The 19902-nt window shown below is 45.6% G+C and overlaps 1 protein-coding gene across 3 annotated transcripts in view; it reads right to left on the bottom strand.

Annotated features, from left to right (window-relative positions):
• The window catches only part of PLA2G6 (phospholipase A2 group VI), a 114860-nt gene that overhangs the window by 89970 nt on the left and 4988 nt on the right, over positions 1 to 19902 (bottom strand). For all 3 annotated transcript variants that reach the window (XM_088455044.1, XM_088455042.1, XM_088455043.1), the window contains exons 2-5: positions 12315 to 12531; positions 2459 to 2674; positions 679 to 862; positions 274 to 461 (exon numbers count right to left, since the gene is read on the bottom strand). In XM_088455044.1, coding sequence (XP_088311170.1) covers positions 274 to 461; positions 679 to 862; positions 2459 to 2674; positions 12315 to 12523 — 797 coding nt within the window. In that variant the 5' untranslated portion in view covers positions 12524 to 12531. The remainder of the gene's footprint in view (positions 1 to 273; positions 462 to 678; positions 863 to 2458; positions 2675 to 12314; positions 12532 to 19902) is intronic.

Below are 19902 nucleotides of genomic sequence, written 5' to 3' on the forward strand. Positions count from 1 at the left end.
GTGGGGCCGGCCCCAGACGGTAGGCATTCCCATGGGAACGCCTCCGTCTGGGCAGCCACGCCCCCGGCCCGCCCACCAAAGGGGGCATGCTGTCAATCACCATCGACAGCACGCCCCCTTTAGTACGAGACCCGGAGCGAAGGATTGCCCGTCGCTATCCGGGTCTCGCGCATGCGCACTGGGCCACCATCAACCCGCTTGCGAGCACATAGCGCTCGAGAGCGGGTCTGAATCAGGCCCACTGTGTCTTTATGAATACTGTGTTTACCTTACCCTTTCATTGAGTATTTCATAGCTGTGTGAATGGGGTAGCCATCCTTTCCCATGATATCACAGTGGGCATGGCAGCGCAGCAGGGCAAGCACTGATTCAGCCTTGCCCATTCGGCAAGCCACATGCAATGGAGCCTCGCTGGTGTTGCTCAGATGGTTAATACCGATGGACGGCACAGAACACAGGATCTAAAAGTACATGAAAAAGGGAGCGGAAAAAAAAACCAAAAGAAAAAAAAAAACCACATGAGAGCTTAGAACAAAAACACAATAGAGAAGTGGGTGGCACAAAACACACAAAGTATGTGGCGGGTATACAGGTAAGTGGAATGGCAGAAAAAAAACAATAGGTCAAGGAAAACATATTGATGGAACACAGTCAGTAAGTAAAAAGCAAATCACAAACCTCGATAACACGGGGGTTGTTCTGACGGGCTGCGTAATGGTACACGGTCTCTCCATTAGAATCAGCAATGTCCTGCTTGGCATGACACTCCTCTACCAGCTCCTGTATGCATTCAATATCCCCTTTCTTGCAGGCCAGGTGCAATGGGGTGCAGCCTCCATCACATTCTGTGCTATTCACACTCCTAAAGAATACATAGAGCTGTACTTACTGCAAAAACTGCCAGACTAATCAGTGCGCTGAATTGAATAGCTCCGGGAGCTCCCTCCCAGTGCATAGGGTGGCCACCCTTCATACCGGCAACTTCTTATATATATATATATATATATATATATATATATATATACACACACACACACACACACACATACATACTGCACCAACTGTGCAGAGGCATATGGGGCACCAGAATATCACGCTGACATCTACCCACCTGCCTTGATTTATCCTCACCACTTCTGGACAGTTTTTTTTCATCTTGTTACTGTTGCAATCTCAGATTACATATTTTATTTTTATTTTAATGTTTTTTATTTCTTATATTTTATGTGTTTGTTTTTCATTATTAGTAAGGTGTTCAGACCGCAGATGCACACACAGTCAGGCTCTATTCCTAAATGTTCACTATAATTGCAATGCTTAGCTATCTATTGCTACATTGTGAGTCATATTTTAGATACAAAGTTTCCAGTGTGCATTCATTTGTGGTCTGTCTTTTACTATGGGGCCCATTTATCAAAGTGTACTTGAGGTATAATCCCCGAAATTACCTCAAATATTAAGTATCCCCCGTATGTATTAAGGAGTGACCGCTGGCAGCCGCCTCCCCCATAGGTTTCTATGGGGGATGCGATGCTGCCAAATTTACCAATATCCGGAATGAGAAGCACTCCAGATATTGGCCCCCACAGCTAACCTTCCCCGGCTATGGCGGATGTGCAGTCTGCGGGACATAACATGCGCAGCACCCATCTGCACTGGCCAGCAGCTCTCCGGGCACATTGCGGGGACCCCCTGCCTGTCACGGATGATACATCCAGCCGATAGGATCTCATTTTGCACTACGATCATGGGCGTTGCTTAGATCCCATTTGCAACCTGGCACTTATAAAGCTGGGGTCAGTATATTACTTACAATAAGATATTTGAATGATATTAAGGCCTGTATTAACTTAGTTTTGCACCCGCGATAAAGCTCTGCCTGCCGGACTTTTCGCCTACAGTGTCTTTTGGCCGCGGAAACTTATTGAGCGCGTCCCCGCTTTTCGCCCTATTCAATTCCAAAATATGCGAAAACGGAGACTCGAAGCCAGAACAGGCAGAAAGTAGTGTCAGAATCGGGGAAATCAGCCTGAACCCCCCAAAAAGATGCAGAAACATTGGGGCATAATGTAGTAGTGCCCGTTTCGTCCTACTTTATCTGTTTGGGGTACTTAAGTTGGTACAATTGCCTCTAATTAGCGTCTTTGCACAAGTGGTGAAGAATAGCTTTAAGCAGTATTTTTTGGTGACAATAAGTAGTCCTGGCAAATTTGGGGTATATGAAAATGGGTGCAAGTATATTTTAAAGGTGCTAAAGTGAAGTTATAAGAAACATAAAAAAACGCACCTGCAATCAAAAAAATACCTCACCCATACTTGCAGAGACCCCAAAACTCTGTTTCATTAGTTTTTAGTTTGTACCCCCACTTTGCACTTTTTGCCACCATTTTCAATGTGCTTTTTTGGGGTGTTCCTCAAATCAATATACACCTAATATTACAGTAATCCTATCTCCTACCTTAGAATTCCATTGTGTCTAAAATGGTCTCGAAGGCCCATCTCCACTGCTATATGTGCCAAAGACCAGTTCGGGTGTGCCCGCAGACAGTCTGTAAGTTGCTGGACAGTATCTAGACGATGTCCCTGCCTGGCACTCTCATAAAACGGCCGCAGTTTGATTGCATATTCCTGAAATTGCTGTATAGCTTCTGTCTCTGAATCCAGCTGGAACAGACTGAGAAATAAAGAACAGTCTCACACTTCGATAAATTCCTCTATATCCATGTAGTGTATTTTAATGGGTAAAATATCCTAAAAGGTAACAAAGCCTATTATTTATATTATTTTATATGCCATAAACATGTAGATGTCTCCTTGTCTTCCTTATTGTAATCCCCTATTACAGCCTTCAAACCAAAACTTTCTCCTACATCTTTTCTCTAGTCCCTGTAAATCTGCCTATCCAAGCTCGCAGGTCTTCAAAGGGCATATGCCCATCATCCTACCATTCACAACAACTGCTATTCAGGACATGCTTACTCAATCTACAATACTCACCCTTCATCTTCCTGTCCTTCTTAAATACTCCAAATCTATTTCTGAAAACACTATTTGCATCTAGAAGAAACCTGCATGGTAACCAAGTCATACAGAATTATTTATCATGTGCCAAAGTTCACCCTTGTGATACACATACGAATAAGTGTTTCTCTTATTCAGTGTAAGTGATGAAAACAGAGGGTCTCTCCCATCAGACAGACCAAACATTAGACACACACACATTTAAAGACCTGTGACTATGGGTACCGATCCACCCAAACAGTCAACATGAACTAAGGGCCTGATTCAGAGCCACTCGCAAAAAGCGAGCGCGTTCGCTCTGAATCAGGGCGGTCGTTTTTGTTTTTTTTTAAAACTGCCTCATGGCCGCTCGCATAGCTGTGGGTGACCACCCACAGCTTTTGCGAGCGGCCAGGTGATGGTCGCGACCATCGCAACCATTGGGCTTGCGACGAGACCCTTGTGATAGGGTCTCGTTCCCGCAAGCTCCAGTGAGCTTCCGGCTCTAATAGAGCAGGAAGCTCACTACTGACATCACTAGTGATGTCAGTAGGGCCGCCCTCAAACGGTAGGTGTTCCTTTGAGAACGCCTCCATTTGGCCAGCCAGCCCCCCTCCCTACAAAACAGGGCGAGCTGTCGATCAACATCGACAGCCGCCCCGTTTGTAGCGAGCCCTGGAGCGAGTGAATTTCTCACTCGCTCCGGGGCTTGCGCACGCGCATTGCGCATGCCGTGCGTGCGCAGTGCCCCACTATCGACCATCTTGCGAGCGCATAGCGCTTGCGAGTGGGTCTGAATCAGGCCCTAATGCCACAATAGTGAGTGTTCCATTTGGCGTGTTCTCCCCAGGGTAGACTTTCCACATCTGTGACTTTGGAAATGTTCTTGGTAATAAGAATTCTTTCAAGACGAGCTGTCACGCTGCACTATGGGTCTGATTCGGCAAGGATCGCAGTTGCTAATACACACGCAATCGGCCAATTGTTTCGCACTGCACATGCATCGCAGTGCACGAACCAGACGCTGTGATCGGAACTGCAATTGCGGTGGAGACGCAGACCCAGCGCAGAGTGATTGACAGGAAGTGCCGTTTTTGGACGGTGACAGAGGTGTGATCGGGCGAACGCAGGCGTGCCAGTGCGTTTCAACGGCGTGCATAAATTAGCCACAGCAATACCATATGCAGCCTCATAGTGTGCGCTGCAGTTAGCAGTTACTGAGTGAGGTCTGACCTGCCTTAACTGGGCCTATGGGTCCGATGTTACCGATTATTTTGCTATGTTGCCAAAGTATACGGATGTGAGTAAGGGGAAGTTGGCGTCCTTATGTCAGGCTGTGATCGCAATGTAAATACAAACATTTGCATATCACCGCTGATATTACCAACTGCGTTGCGTGTGTATTAGCAGAATAGCGATCCTTGCTTAACAGTGTTAAATGCAGAGTACCAGTCTGACACAGGAATACTGAGTCTACAGATGTGTCCTTACACATCTTTGCTGCAATCGCACCAAAAAACACCGGCGCGCCAGGTTCAGTGAGAGACTGCTAGCACGGGGAGTTTTTCTTGCTTCTTTTTTGCCCAAAAATCCATCTAAGTCAGGGGTGTATCTACAATGGCTGCAGTGTGTGGTGCACACGGGCCCCCATGTCAAGGGGGAGCCCGCACCGCACACCCTGCATCCGTATTATGTAAAACTTACCTCTCCGAGGTCCCGCGTCAAGTCTCCCAGCGCTGCTCAAATGCCGGAAAATGGCGTTTGAGCAGTGCTGGGAGTCTATTGATTCTGCGGTGGCCGGCCAGCTGCGTCAGTCGGCTGCCGGCCACCGGAGTGAGCCTGTAACGGGGGATGCACAGGGGCCCCCTAATCTCTAAAGGCGCCCCTGATCTAAGTTGCAATGTGATGTGACTAGGATGCACCAGCAGACTGTGCTGGTTAATTTGATATGTGACACTTGTATATCTGTGTGCAAATGAGTCTCTGAATCTGTATACAAAGTGCTACAATGTAGCGGCCGCAGCTTTTTTCATTCCAAGTTCCGTTGTGCCCCATATACAGACTCAGAGGCACACAGATATACAGATAGACAAGTGTTGCATAGCAAATTAATCAGCAGAGTCTGCTGGTGCGTTCTAGTCACATCGCATTGCGGTAGACGCATTTTCGGCAACAACAAAAAAAAGAAGGACACCCAACGCTAGCAGACTAGAACGGGACCTGGCGGCTCACTCACACCAGGCAAGTTTTTTATTAAGTAGAGTCCATCTTTATTGTACATGAAGGATAAAAATTTATAATTATACCCCAAAAGAAAATACTAATAAAAGGTTGCAATGACAGAACACAAAAAGTACAATAGAAATGTAATGAATATGCATTAGTAACATATTTATTGAATCTCACAAGAAACCACCAGCCCATAGTAACCAATCAACGTCTAATGTCATATTCCAGCACAGCCTGTAAGATTACAGATGCTGATTGGTTGGTATTTTATCAAGATTTAATTGACTAAATTGTCAACATCTAGGAGTCCGTTTTTTAATTTTAAAGTAATGAAGTTGCTAATAAAAAATATATTTTCATAATATTTTCATATGTGTGCGATTTCAGTGCAAGCTTATGGGTATTTTCTCTCTTTGGTAGTAAAATCTTGAAATCAAACAAATATGTTTGTTAATATGTAGTATTTTACTATTCATTTTTATAAACGGTTAGTACATTATTAGTACTACTCACAGAATATAGGGCCTGATTCAAACTTGTACACAAACCCGATTGTTTGCGTACAAGTCGGATGGTGGGTGGGCTGCACATGCACAGGACCCGTATGTGCAGAATGGGTCTAGCATCATAGCACGCAGCACCCAATAAGCCGCAATCTGATTGACAGTTTGCCAACGGTTTTGGATGGGGAGGTGCTGAGCAAGATTGTTGCCTTATTATCTTCACTATTTAAAGGCTCCTTTGGATACAAGTATTTGAGAATCACAAGCGGCAGAAATACAAGCTACAATTGCTATTTTGAATTTTATTACATTTTATTGTTTTATATATGTGGGTGTAGTGTAAGGGTGCGTACACACGCAGCGATTTTTTGGACGACTGAACGATAAAGTTATCGTTCAGTCGTTCAAAAAAATCGTTCAGTTTCTGCCCCAAAACAATTAACGATAAATACCAATACGCGCTCCCGTTTCTAGTTGGTAGTTATTGTTCATCACCCGGACCTCCCATCCAACCTTACGATAATGTCAGGTTGAACAGGTTCGGGGATGAGGGAGGGAGCCAGGCACTGGACAAAATTGTTCTTGTTTACGTTCAGTGTTTCTGCTCACTGTCATTAACGAGACACGGGACGATTTCGTTCATGGAGCGAATCGTCCCGTGTGTATGCATCTTAATGGTGCATACACACGGTACGATCTGTACCACCAACGACTTGAAAGATATCTTTCAGTGAAGTCATCCTGCCACTTCTCTGAACAGGCAAAGTTGACGATATCAACCAAGTTGGCCTGCATGCATGGACGATGAAAGATATCGTAACCGTCCATGCGGGAATGCACATCGTTGGTCATTGACAGGTTGGTAAGTACATAAAAATGAATGATATTGTTATCGTTCAGTTTTATCTCTCCGTGTGTACGCACCTTAATATGTGCTGTTTATGTGGTACATGTTTATTAAAAAATAATAAATAGAAATTTATTGAGAGAAGCCTTGGTCAATATTTATAATTTTCAGTCAAGCAATATAGACACACCGACAACGCTATTCCTGATTTTTTCCTAGAGTGTGATTTTATTGGGCCAGGTGGATACTGGCAAGTTGGCAATTTCTACCAACTATTCAGGTGGAGTAAAACAAATATAAATCCAGCGCAAGGATATTAGTTGTTGGGAAACCAAGAACTCATATTAGATGCCTCCTACATACAAAACTGATCCGGGTTGCGTCCTAGGACACAGCATCGAATCATCCAAAATCCCATCGGCTGGCTAAGTGACCCATAAGGTCACGAAAGCCGGACACTACAGATGCACAAAAGAGGCCAGGAAATGTGAGTAAGGGGAAGTGGGCGTCCTTCTGTCAGGCTGTGATCGCAATGCGAATGCAAAAATTTAGATAACACAGCTGATATTAGCAGCATGCGTATAAGCAGAATGGCGATCCGTAGTGAATTAGGCCCATTGTTTGGGGATCACACTGACACTGAAGGCAATAATTTCTATGGGAGGAACCTAGTTTGAATGAGAGGACTCCCCTCTTTGTAGGCGCCACGGTGGGGGATATATAGGGACTTAAAGTTCATCCCCTTCATCTTTTTTTCAATTTAATTTTGTTACAAAAGTGACATCCTCAGGAGCAAATGGGTTAATAGAAAAATGACAGTTATGGTAAGAACTTCTCCGAACTCCATAGGGTCCACAGGGAGACCTTGGGGTGTAGGCGAAGGGAACCAATCCGGGCACCATGCAGTTAAAGCTTTAGCTCCCAGGATGCACTTGTTCCACTCTCCCTATACCCCGCCCCGAGCCACCTCAGTTGGTAATAAGCCAAAAACCGAAGGAGGATAAGAGAGAAGGAAGACTGGTACACTCAAGAAACACTCTCACAGAAAAGGAGACGGAAAACCGGTGACCAGTAAAACCACCCATATGAAGCCAGGTCCGTCAGGGCGGGTGCCCTGTGGACCCTATGGACTACGAAGAGTTAACAAAAGGTAAGTTCTTACCATAACTCTAATTTTGTTCTTCAGAGTACATAGGCTCCACAGGTGACTTTGGGGATGTCACAAAGGAGTCCTTTTAAGGGTGGGGACGCTCCTGTGCTGAGAGGAGAATCCGGCGGCCAAAGGAAGCATCCTGAGAGGCGAAGGTATCAAATGCATAGAACCTAAGAAAGTTCTGAACAGAAGACCACGTGGCCACCTTACAAAGCTGAATAGCCGAGGCGCCACAGCGAGCTGCCCACAAGAGACCCACAGACCGAATAGAATGAGCCTTAACAGAAGACGGAACAGGCAGGCCTGCCTGCGTGTAAGCTTCTGAGATAGTCATACGAAGCCAGCTAGCCAATGTTTGCTTATTGGCTGGCAATCCCATCTCGTGAAATCCAGTGAGCACAAACAATGAGTCTGATTTCCGAAGAGAACTGGTAAGGTCCACATAAATCCTGTGGGCGCAGACCACGTCCAATGAGGCCTCTCCTGCTGAGAGGTCTGGAGACAGAAAGGCCGGTACTATAATTTCCTGATTGATATGGAAACTAGAAACAACCTTAGGAAGGAACACAGGGGGAGTACGAAGTCCAGGTGAAATATCAGCAGAGGACGACGACAGGAGAGCGCTCCCAATTCTGACACCCTTCTGGCAGATGCAGTAACCCATGGGTCTTCAACATTTGGCACTCCAGCTGCTGGGGAACTACAGATCCCAAGATGCCCTGCCACAGTTTTAGCATGCTGTTATATCAAAACAGTGGCAGGTCATGCTGGGATGTGTAGCAGCTGGAGGTCCATAGGTTGAAGACCCCTGCAATAGCCAGAAGAAAAAGAGTCTTAGCTGTTAACCACTTAAGATCAACAGAATCTAGTGCTTCAAATGGAGGACCCTGGACCGAAGAACTACTGCCAAATCCCAAGGAGCCACTGGTGGGACAAAGGGAGGTTGAATCCGGAGGACACCCTGGAGGAAGGTGTGGACATCCGGTAGTGGAGCAATTCTACGTTGGAACCACACTGACAGTGCAGAGACATGCACTTTCAACGAGGCCAGACGTAGGCCAGAATGCCAGTATTCTGGAAATTCGAAACACCTGAGGGTCGTAATCTCTTGTTCGGCACCACTGGAAATAAGTGTGCCACACTCTGTGGTAGATCCTGGTGGAGGCAGGCTTACGCGCTCTAGGCATCGTGTTGATGACCAAGCTAGAGAATCCCTTGGACCTTAGGAGGGATGTCTCAAGAGCCACGTCATCAAAGACAGACGGTCCAGGTCCGGGTAAAGGAAAGGACCCGGAGACAACAGGTCCAAACGTTGAGGCAGCAGAAACGGAGTGTCAATGGAGAGACTCCGAAGATCTGAGTACCAATGACGTCTGGGCCAAGCTGGAGCCACCAGCAGGACATTGCCTCCATATTGCTTGAACTTCCAAAGAACTGGAGGAAGCAGGGAGACTGTAGCCACCAGGCTAGGGAGAGGCAAACCTCTGGGGGGAGGTTCATCGTCTGGGATCTAAGCACATTCCACCTGTAGAGGATCAGGTGTTAAAGTGGCCTGGAGTGAAACTAGGCGAATTCCACCATGTCGAAGGTGGACACCATTGACCCTAAGGCCTGCCTTGCAGAGTGAATTGACACTCGGCGATTATGGAGCAGTCTGCATAGCCTGTGCTGAAATCTTGTCCGATGTTAGTTAAATTCTCTGAACTCAAGAGTCCAGGACGGCTCCCAAGTGTACCATCCTTTGAGAGGGTGTCACGGAACACTTTTTCCAGTTGGTCATCCAAATGTGTATTTGTAGAAAGGTAATGGTTACCTGTAGATGGTGATGAAGAGTCTCTTGGGAGCTGGCCAACAGGAAGAGATCGTCCAGGTATGGGAGCAGTCTGATCACTTGACGACAAAGAAAGGCCACCATAACTGCCACGTTGAGAGGCCAAACAGCAGAGCCTGAAATTGGTAATGTTGCCGCAGTGTAGCAACCTGGAGATATTGTTGATGAGAAGGCGCTATAGGTACATGTAGGTAAGCGTCCTGAATGTCTATGGATACCATAAAATCTCCAGGCTCCATAGCTAGGATAATAGAATGGAGGGTTTCCATACGAAACCTGAGCACCCTGATAAACTTGTTCAGAGACTTGAGGTTAGGCCGCTGAGACCCATTGGGTTTCTGAACTAAAAAGGGTAGAATAGCAGCCCTTGCCCCGTTGTGAGAGGACCTGAATTATTACTTCTGAATTCAGTAAGGACTAATGGTTTTTTGGAGCAGCAGGGCCCTGGTTGAACCCGATGGATGTCTAGTGTAAAAGAACTGTTGGGGGATCGCCTCAGGAAGGAGAGGGCGTATCCGTGGGAGACCACTTCTCTTACCCAGGCATAGTTTTAACAGCTGTCACAAGAGCAGGTATATTTAGTTTAGAGGGTGGCTCCTCTTCGCCTGAGATGGAGTCAGAGTAAGAGAGATTTGCGTCTTCTGCCTCCCCAGATGTTATCCCAAAATCAGACAACTGCGTGAATTGGGAAGATAAACCTTTACCTACTAAGCCTACTAAATGTATGATCTTTTTGCAGCATTTGCTGAAAAACCGTAGAGGTATTAGCCAAACTCTGTACTGAGGTAGACAGTACGTCTATCCATGGAAAAGACAAAGTATTTGCAGGGAGAACCTGCTGTGACCATCCCATAGGGGGAGCTACCACGGGGACCGCAACTTGGTCCACAAGTTTTGCCGGCATTTGTGAAAAGGCAGCCCAGGGTGGGTCCTGAGGGAGATATACCGGGGCTGATGGGTCTGGGGCTGTGTAACAATTAATACAGAGACCATCCTGAATGAGGTCCTCTGTGGCTATGTCTGCAGAGCAGGACTTACAAGACACCAGAGTAGGAGGAGCAGCATCATGCTACTTATTCTTTCCTCTGCCAGCCATAGCCACAAGAATAATAGAATACACAGTATGATACAGTGCAATGAACACCTTGCAGTATGTGTAATATGGCACAATGTAAAGTGCAACCACGCTATATATGGCAGTGTAGTGTGCAACCACTTTATATAGTATATGATAGTCCTCACAGTTATATAGCAGATGTGAAGTATAAGGAACCCCCAATACCTTAGTATGTCAGGGTATAGTAGAAAAATAAGGGAAAGGTATAAATGACAGTATAGAAAAGTAGAGATTAGCGCTAGGACAAGTCACATACAAACGCAGAAAAAAAACATTACGTCTGCAATGGGCACTATGATCGACTACACAGACCACAGTGGCTGGTAGGATATAGCGCTGTATAACCTGGCCCGTGGAAGAGGTACACAGGGAGACTGGATCCAGCGTTTCCCAGAGACCTGCTTGCCTAAAATGGCTGCCGCGCATCTCTGAGGGGGCGGAGGTTGAGGGAGGAGCAGCTCATGGAACACCAAGACTGCAGTGGAAAGGTGCCCTGAGCTGGGGGAGGGGCTGCAGGGAGAGCGCCTTATCCCCTGGCTGACGTTAACCACCGGGTCCCCTGGTCTTTAAAATATGCCTCTGCGCCAGTAACGTTATGCCCCGGTGGTCTAGTAGAGTAGTGGGCAAAGCCAGTGTCCACATCAGCGCCTCCGGTCTGTCTCCCGAGACGCGGGTCCCCGCAAACAGGGTTCCGCCTTACCTGTCCCCTGAATTCCGGGCTGCAGTCTGAAGTCCGGGGAGCCTGCTAACTAGTCCCTCTCGGAGCCGCGTCGGGAGTACCTAGCACAGGCTTGGTGTCACAGCGCCGCGGAGGGGTGATGGGGCGGCAGCATAGACGTCCGGAGAACAGTCTGGTGCTGCTCGCCCGTTTGTAAAAAAATAAAAAGTAAATAAAAGCATAAAAGTAAAGCTTGGGATGCTTAATGCAGTCCACTGTTATAATGGTGGTCCAGCTCCTGCCGAACACCAACAAAACTGAAGTGCCCTCAGGCTATGGGCGGGGTATAGGGGGAAGCACCGGACCATCCGGTCCACCTACGCACATTGTCTCCCTGTGGAGCCCTATGGACCCTGAAGAAGAAAAATGTATATGTGAGTGAATAATATGAGAGGGTGAAAAATTACTATAGGTCCACTCTGTGGGTAGAGAATATACCAGACATTAAAACAGCTGTGGCACTTAACAGTCTCCACCAATATTTTAGAGTCTTGAAGCTCTGTTGTGCTGACTGTTACAAGATAAACAATACCATTTGGGACCACACCCACTTTAGAGTTCCCACCCAATAACGACCTGCCCGTGGGCAACATTGTATAGATGTGAGAGAAAGCTCTCAGAAAGCACTCTACCCCACATTGGAAGAATACTCGGTTGTGAGGAACAGATGGATGTGTGTGAAATTATGATAGGATAATGACCCAGAAAGTCAATTATTTTAAGGTAGGCCTTGGTTATGAACCCAAATTAATGTTCCCTTGTAGCTTTTGTTAAAAGTAGATAATAGTGATAGAGGGAAGATCTAATATGTTAATACCTATTTCATATAATTCAACTTCAACACCAGCCAATTATTAAATTGCTATATGGTCAAAATAATCTGAAGTAAAATGGACACCAAAAGGCATATACTAACCGAAAGGCATTTTGTGGAGTAAGAGGGTTTACTAAAAGACAGTCCCACGATCTTGCGGTCTTACTCTTGTAAAGCAAAACCCGTCCATCTTCTCTAATTCGGGGACAACCAACATAGTCCAACAGAGGTACCTCCCGGACCTTGTAAGGATTTGAGAATAGATTGCTTACTGCGCTCACAGTGTTGAAGATTCGTCCAAACAGGTCCATTGAAACACCTGAGATCAAAAATAAATAAGCTTATATTAGACAGTTTAGCTGGATTATTCTTCAACTGTTATAAAACCTTTAATTATTTGCTTTACATTAAGGGGTGAATAAAACAGTTTTTTGAGCTGCGATAAGAAATTGGTGCCCAATTCAATTGTTTTGCTGATCGGACGCAACTGCATTACTTATATTGCTTGGTGCACCCAAATGCGCCGGCATAAAGCGGCTAAACCTGTGCAAAGTTCTGGTTACGGCACCCAAATAGCACACTTTTAGCCACCTCAGGAGGCTGCAAGCAGTTATCATTCAGTCATGCCTGATCGCCAAACAATTAAATAGCTACTAACGGGCACCCATTACTTACAGGCGCCTAAACAACAAATGAATCCCCCCCTAAAAGCAGATTATGAAAATCTAGAAAAGATGTACAAAATTTAGATGACCCCCAACATTGAGGTGATAAAGAAACGTATAGACGTTGTGGAATTAGAGAAAATGAACAGTGAATGAGAACCAGGATAACACAATGGGCTTGATTCAGACCCGGACGCAAGTAAAACATTTTGTTTTACTTATGCACATGCACCCCGATGGTCACCACTGGCCAACGCAGATCAGAAGAACTTCATAAAGATCTATGCAGTGTCGATAGGCTTCTTGACCTGTGACCTGGGGGTCAAGGAGGTGGACGTTTCAGGGACTACATCGGAAGACGCAGCTCCTCTGACCCCCGCAGCCTCCGTAGGACATTCTGAGCAACCATGGGGTTACTCAGAAGTCCGATCGTGCAGCCGATGTCCGTTTCATGGTGCGCACCACGGCTGATTACAGCCACAGCTTGTGGGCATCTCAATAGACAGCCCATCAACTGCAGCATTAGTATAATCTTGCAGCTGCTACTGCTTTGCGTAAATCTCTGAATCACCCCCAATGTCCTGAAGAGAGGAGGAAGAGACTGAGGAGAGTGTAAGCAAGCCTCTTAAGCAGTTTGGAGAGGGATTGGAGTTGAGAAATGCGATGGAAATTTGGGTTAGAAATATTTATTATTATTATTTTTTTTTAAAAAGGAATAATTATTGCATGCTGGAATAATGATGGAGGGGAAGAGATTACAGATACTAGTAAGGCTGGAATAACTACAGGAGACAGCAAACTACTGGCTTGTGTAGACAGGTGTCAGGTAGTAGGGTGGCAGGAGAAGATGAGGGAAGAGATTAATTTTCATTTGTGATGACAAATGAAGAGGAGGGTGCTGAGAGGGAACTGGAGGAGGTTGTTGCTCAGGTTAAAGATACAAGTTCATCTATACAATAATCATTGATTACCTGTCAGTGAGAGGCGGGGATGGGATGGAGATGGCAGATGGGCAGAGATGGCGAGGGGTAAGCATAGCTGGCTGGGGTGATCCAAAATATGCCGGTCCATATTACTAGTATCATAGGCTAATATTGTTCTTTAAGTAGAAAATAAGATTTTGAGTAATGATTATAAATGGATGGGTCTAAGTTGGGGGCTGAGAAGAGATTGAAATAGTAATAGCAGAGATTAATTTGTATTATTTAATATCATAATTTCCAGGGATATTTTGATGTTCCCCAGCGCATCTAAACAGTGCATATCTGTTAGACCTCAAAGCATTCCAATCCCCATACTATCTAAAAATTTATATAGTGTATTTTAGGAATAAAATGTTCCTTCATAATATTAATATCTTTACAGGTCACAGAATAGGTATTGAGAATTGAATATATATATATATATATATATATATACACACACACACACACACACACACACATATATACACACACTGTAATATACACACACACACACATAAACATACAGTGCCTTGCAAAAGTGTTCACCCCTTGGCTTTTTATCAGTTTATTTATTTTAATTTATTTTTTTTTTTAATCTGAATTTTATGTGATGGATCTGCACAAAATAGTCTGATTTGGTAAAGTGAAATGAGAAAAAACAAAAAAAAAAAAAAATATATATATATATATATATATATATATATATATATATATATATATATATAAATAAAAAAGAATCTTTATAAATAAAATTCTGAAAATTTACATGTGCATATGTAATCACCCCATTTGCTATGAAGCTCCTCAAAAGTTCTGGTGCAACCAATTACCTTCAGAAGTCACATAATTAATGAAATGTAGTCCACCTGTGTGAAATCTAAGTGTCACATGATCTGTCAGTATAAACACACCTTATCTTTCCTGAAAGGCCCCAGAGGCTGCAACACCACTAAGCAATCGGCATCACACCATGAAGACCAAGGAGCTCTCCAAACAAGTCAGGGACAAAATTGTTGAGAAGTACAATTCTGGGTTGAGTTATAAAAAAATATCCAAATCTTTGATGATCCCCCGGAACACCATCAATCCATCATCATCATCAAATGGAAAGAACATGGTACCACAACAAACCTGCCAAGAGAGGGCTGCCCACCAAAACTCACAGAGAGGACAAGGAGGGCATTAAATCAAAGAGGCAGCACAGAGACTAAAGGTAACCCTGAAGGAGCTTGCAGAGTTCCACAGCAGAGACTGGTGTATCTGTGCATGTGACCACAATAAGCCATACACTCCATAGAGCTGGGCTTTATGGAAGAGTGGCCAGAAAAAAGCCATTACTTAGTGATAAAAATATGAAGACACGATTTGAGTTTGCCAAAAGGCATGTGGGCAACTCCCCAAACATATGGAGGAAGGTGCTCTGGTCAGATGAGACTAAAATGTAACTTTTCGGCCACCAAGGAAAACGCTATGCCTGGCGCAAATCCAACACATCCCATCACCCCAAGAACACCATCCTCACAGTGAAACATGGTTGTTGCAGCATCAAACTGTCGGGATGTTTTGCAGCAGCAGGGACTGGGAAACTGATTCAAGTTGAGGGAAAGATCGATGGTGCTAAATACAGGGAAATTCTTGAGCAAAACCTGTTTCAGTCTGCCTGTGATTTGAGACTGGGATGGAGGTTCACCTTCCAGCAGGACAATGACCCGAAGTATACTGCTAAAGCAACACTCGAGTGGTTTAAGGGGAAAAACATTTAAATGTGTTGGAATGGCCTAGTCAAAGGCCAGATCTCAATCCAATTGAGAATCTGTGGTCAGACTTGAAGATTGCTGTTTGGACTTATCCAAAGCGACTTGCAGCTGTAATTGCTGCAAAAGGTGACTCGACAAAGTACTGACTTTAGGGGGGTGAATAGTTATGCACGCTGAAGTTTTCTGTTATGTTGTCCTAAATGTTGTTTGATTCACAATATAAAAAAAAACAACTTCACAGCTGTAGGCTTGTTCTGTGAATTAAATGATGCACACCTTCACACATTCCATTTTAATTCCAGGTTGTGAGGCAACAAAACATGAAAAATGCAAAGGGGGTGAATACTTTTGTAAGGTACTGTACATACTTTGGGGTAAGAGATTGCAGTGGATTGAGTGCTTTATGGGCCTGATTCAGCTTCAGACAGAATTGCAAAGCTGCTCACAAGCAGCTTAGCTATTCCGTCTGTGCAGATATGGTAATGCAGCAGGGGGCATCACGCTTCCTGCTGCATTACATATCCGAGCTGCGTTGTCCAACACAGCATCAGATACTCTGCAACCGGGTAAGGTGCAGAGCCGCAACTAGGGGGGGGCTAGAGGTGCACATGCACCGGGTGCCGGAATGCAGGGGGTGAAAAAGGGCTGACTCAAATTCCATGCGGACTAGCCGTCCGCATGGGCTCTGCTGAAAATGGCCATCTAAAACTGGCCGCTGCCAAGAAGGAGACAGATGCTAGAGGTCCTCGTGGACCACTAGTGTCTGTTAGGCCAGCGCAATGCACATAGCGTTCCCAGAAGTATAGGGAACGCTGGCGCTGCCGGGAGAAGATGGAGAAAGCTGCATCTTCTCCCGTGAAGCCCCCTGGCAACGAGCATAAACCCCATGGCAACGAGCATAAACCCCATGGCAATGAGCATGAAACCCCATGGCAATGAGCATGAAACCCCATGGCAATGAGCATGAAACCCCATGGCAATGAGCATGAAACCCCATGGCAATGAGCATAAACTCCATGTCAATGAGCATAAACCCCCTGGCAACGAGCACGAAACCCCTGGCAATGAGCATGAAACCCCCTGGAAATGAGCATGAAACCCCCTGGAAATGAGCACGAAAGCCCCTGGCAATGAGCACGAAACCTCCTGGCAATGAGCACGAAACCTCCTGGCAATGAGCACGAAACCTCCTGGCAATGAGCACGAAACCTCCTGGCAATGAGCACGAAACCTCCTGGCAATGAGCACGAAACCTCCTGGCAATGAGCATAAATCCCCTGGCAATGAGCACGAAACCTCCTGGCAACGAGCATGAAACCCTCTGGCAACGAGCATGAAACCCTCTGGCAACGAGCATGAAAGCCCCTGGCTAGGAGCACGAAAGCCCCTGGCAATGAGCACGAAACCTCCTGGCAATGAGCATAAACCCCCTGGCAATGAGCATAAACCCCCTGGCAATGAGCATAAACCCCCTGGCAATGAGCACGAAGCCTCCTGGTAACGAGCATGAAACCCCTGGCAGCGAGCATGAAACCCCCTGGCTATGAGCATGAAACCCTCTGGCAACGAGCATGAAAGCCCCTGGCAATGAGCACGAAACCTCCTGGCAATGAGCATAAACCCCCTGGCAATGAGCACGAAACCTCCTGGCAACGAGCATGAAACCCCCTGGCAATGAGCATGAAACCCCCTGGCAATGAGCACGAAACCTCCTGGCAGAGAGCATGAAACCCCTGGCAGAGAGCATGAAACCTCCTGGCAATGAGCATGAAACCTCCTGGCAATGAGCATGAAACCCCCTGTCAATGAGCATGAAACCCCTGGCAATGAGCATGAAAGCCCCTGGCTACAAGCATGAAACCCCCTGGCAATGAGCATGAAACCCCTTGGCAATGAGCATAAACCCCATGGCAACGAGCTTGAAACCCCCTGGCAACGAGCTTGAAACCCCCGACAACAAGCATGGAACCTCTGGTAATGAGCATAAAACCCCTGACAACGAGCAGGTAATTTTAAAGTAATTAGAAGCATTACTGTGGGGCATAAAATGGTGTCGGGCAAATATGTAAGTGGCACTTTGGTAATAGGCATTAGTGTGTGGCATAATGTGTAATGGACATTATGGTATGTGGAATAATGTAAGTCACTATACCAGGGACGCCTGACTAGTTCACTGCCTTATGGAGGAGCAAGGACAAAATCCAGGTACGGGAAGGGAGGGGGCGCAAAATTACTGCCTTGCACCGGGTGACAGACATCCTAGTTTCGGCTCTGTAAGGTGGCTCATGGGGTCACGCAGCCGGCCACCGCAGATGAGAGGAAGAAGCCAGGAAATCTCAGTCAGCCGACGGAGATCCTGGCTTCTTCCCTCCCCCCAACGGCAGCAACACGCCTCCATTTTGGGAAACAGAGGGCATTGTCGCCCCCTCCCCTCGCACAAACGGCAGCAGACTCAATCACTGCCAGTCTGCTGCCAGTCTCCGTGCGGGATCACAGACTCGTTCTTCGTATCATGCGCCTGCGCATATTCCCGATAATCGGGAATCTGTGTTGTGCATTGCTGAATAAGGCCCTTTGTACACATGATAACTTGTTTATACTTGTGAATAAAGGAATTCACATACTAAACGTGAGTGCTGGTCTTTTTTACTTTTTTCTTTGGAGAAAGTGAACGTATATATATATATATATATATATATATATATATATATACATACATACACAGTGCCAGTCAAAAGTTTGGACACACCTTCTCATTCAATGGTTTATTTAAATAATTTTCAATTTAGTAGATTAATACTGAAGACATCAAAACTATGAAAGAACACAAATGGAATTATGTTGTAAACAAAAAAGTGTTATGGGGGTATCCACTTAGCGATATACAATCGAGAGCACGATTGCGACACTGCAATCGTGCTGTCGTTTGTATAGCTAGTGATGTGCCTAGACTGAACGTTCACTCGTTCAGTCCCAGCACATCCCTCATCCTCGCACATGCAGAACCTGACGAGATCGTCAGGTTGACCTGCATGTAAGGGCGATGCCGGAAGCGACCCGCGGGCACGCGCATTGCGGGTCGCTTCCGTCCAAAACATGCACGCGCGATTTGCAAGCGATTGCACGATAACGACATCGTGCAATCGCTAAGTGGATACCCCCCATTAAACAAATCAAAATATGTTTAGATTTTAGATTCCTCAAAGTAGCCCCCTTTTGCTTTGATGACAGCTTTGCACACTCTTGGCATTCTCTCAATCAGCTTCATGAGGTAGTCTCCTGGAATGGTTTTTAATTAGCAGGTGTGCTTTGTCAAGAGTCAATCTGTGGAATTACTTGCCTTCTTAATGTGTTTAAGACCATCAGTTGTGTTCTGCAGAGGTAGGGTTAGTACACAGTGGACACCACTATTTGACTACTGTTGTAATCCATATTATGGCACCAACCACTCAACTCAGTAAAGAGAGAGAAACGACAGTCCATCGTTACTTTAAGACATGAAAGTCAGTCAATACGGAAAATTTCAAGAACTTTAATGTATCCTCAAGTGCAGTTGCAAAAACCATCAAACGCTATGACGAAACTGGCTCTCATGAGGACCGCCCCAGGAAAGGAAGACCAAGAGTTACCTCTGCAGCAGAGGATAAATTCATTAGAGTTACCAGCCTCAGAAACCGCTACTTAACAGCACCTCAGATTAGAGACCTCATAAAGTCTTCACAGAGTTCAAGTATCAAATCACAAATCTCAACATCAATTGTTCAGAGGAGACTGCGTGAATCAGGCCTTCATGGTCGTATTGCTACGAAGAAGCCACTACTGAGGATGAACAACAAGAAGAAGAGAACTGTTTGGGCCAAGAAACACAAGAAATGGTGTCACGGCTACAGACTCTTGAGACTCCTGAGGAGAAACAGGCTTAACAGGTGGTACAAACTGAGGGGATTTAAGTCATGACCTTCTCATGAAATAGCACCGGCACAAAATGTTAAAAGTAAACAAGATTTATTCAAAGACAAGACTGTGCTGAAAAGTTCTAGATACTTAAGCATGAAGTCTCCATAAGGCAAAGTTCAGATTATCACAACAAGCAGGTGTCAGGATAGTCACGCAAGAACCAAAGTTCATATAACACAAAGTTCATATCATACCAACTAACAGGTGCAGAGTTGAACTCCGTGAGGTGACGAAGATCCGGTATGGGGCTGAGACACAAGACGTGACAAAGATCCGGTATGAAGTGGTGCGGGGTTGAGCCCCGGGACGTAACTGAAAATCCGGTATGGAGCGGTGCGAGGTTGAG

This window comes from Taudactylus pleione, unplaced genomic scaffold (genome assembly GCF_031769625.1).
Source record: "Taudactylus pleione unplaced genomic scaffold, aTauple2 ptg000642l, whole genome shotgun sequence".
Classification (NCBI taxonomy): Eukaryota; Metazoa; Chordata; class Amphibia; order Anura; family Myobatrachidae; genus Taudactylus; species Taudactylus pleione.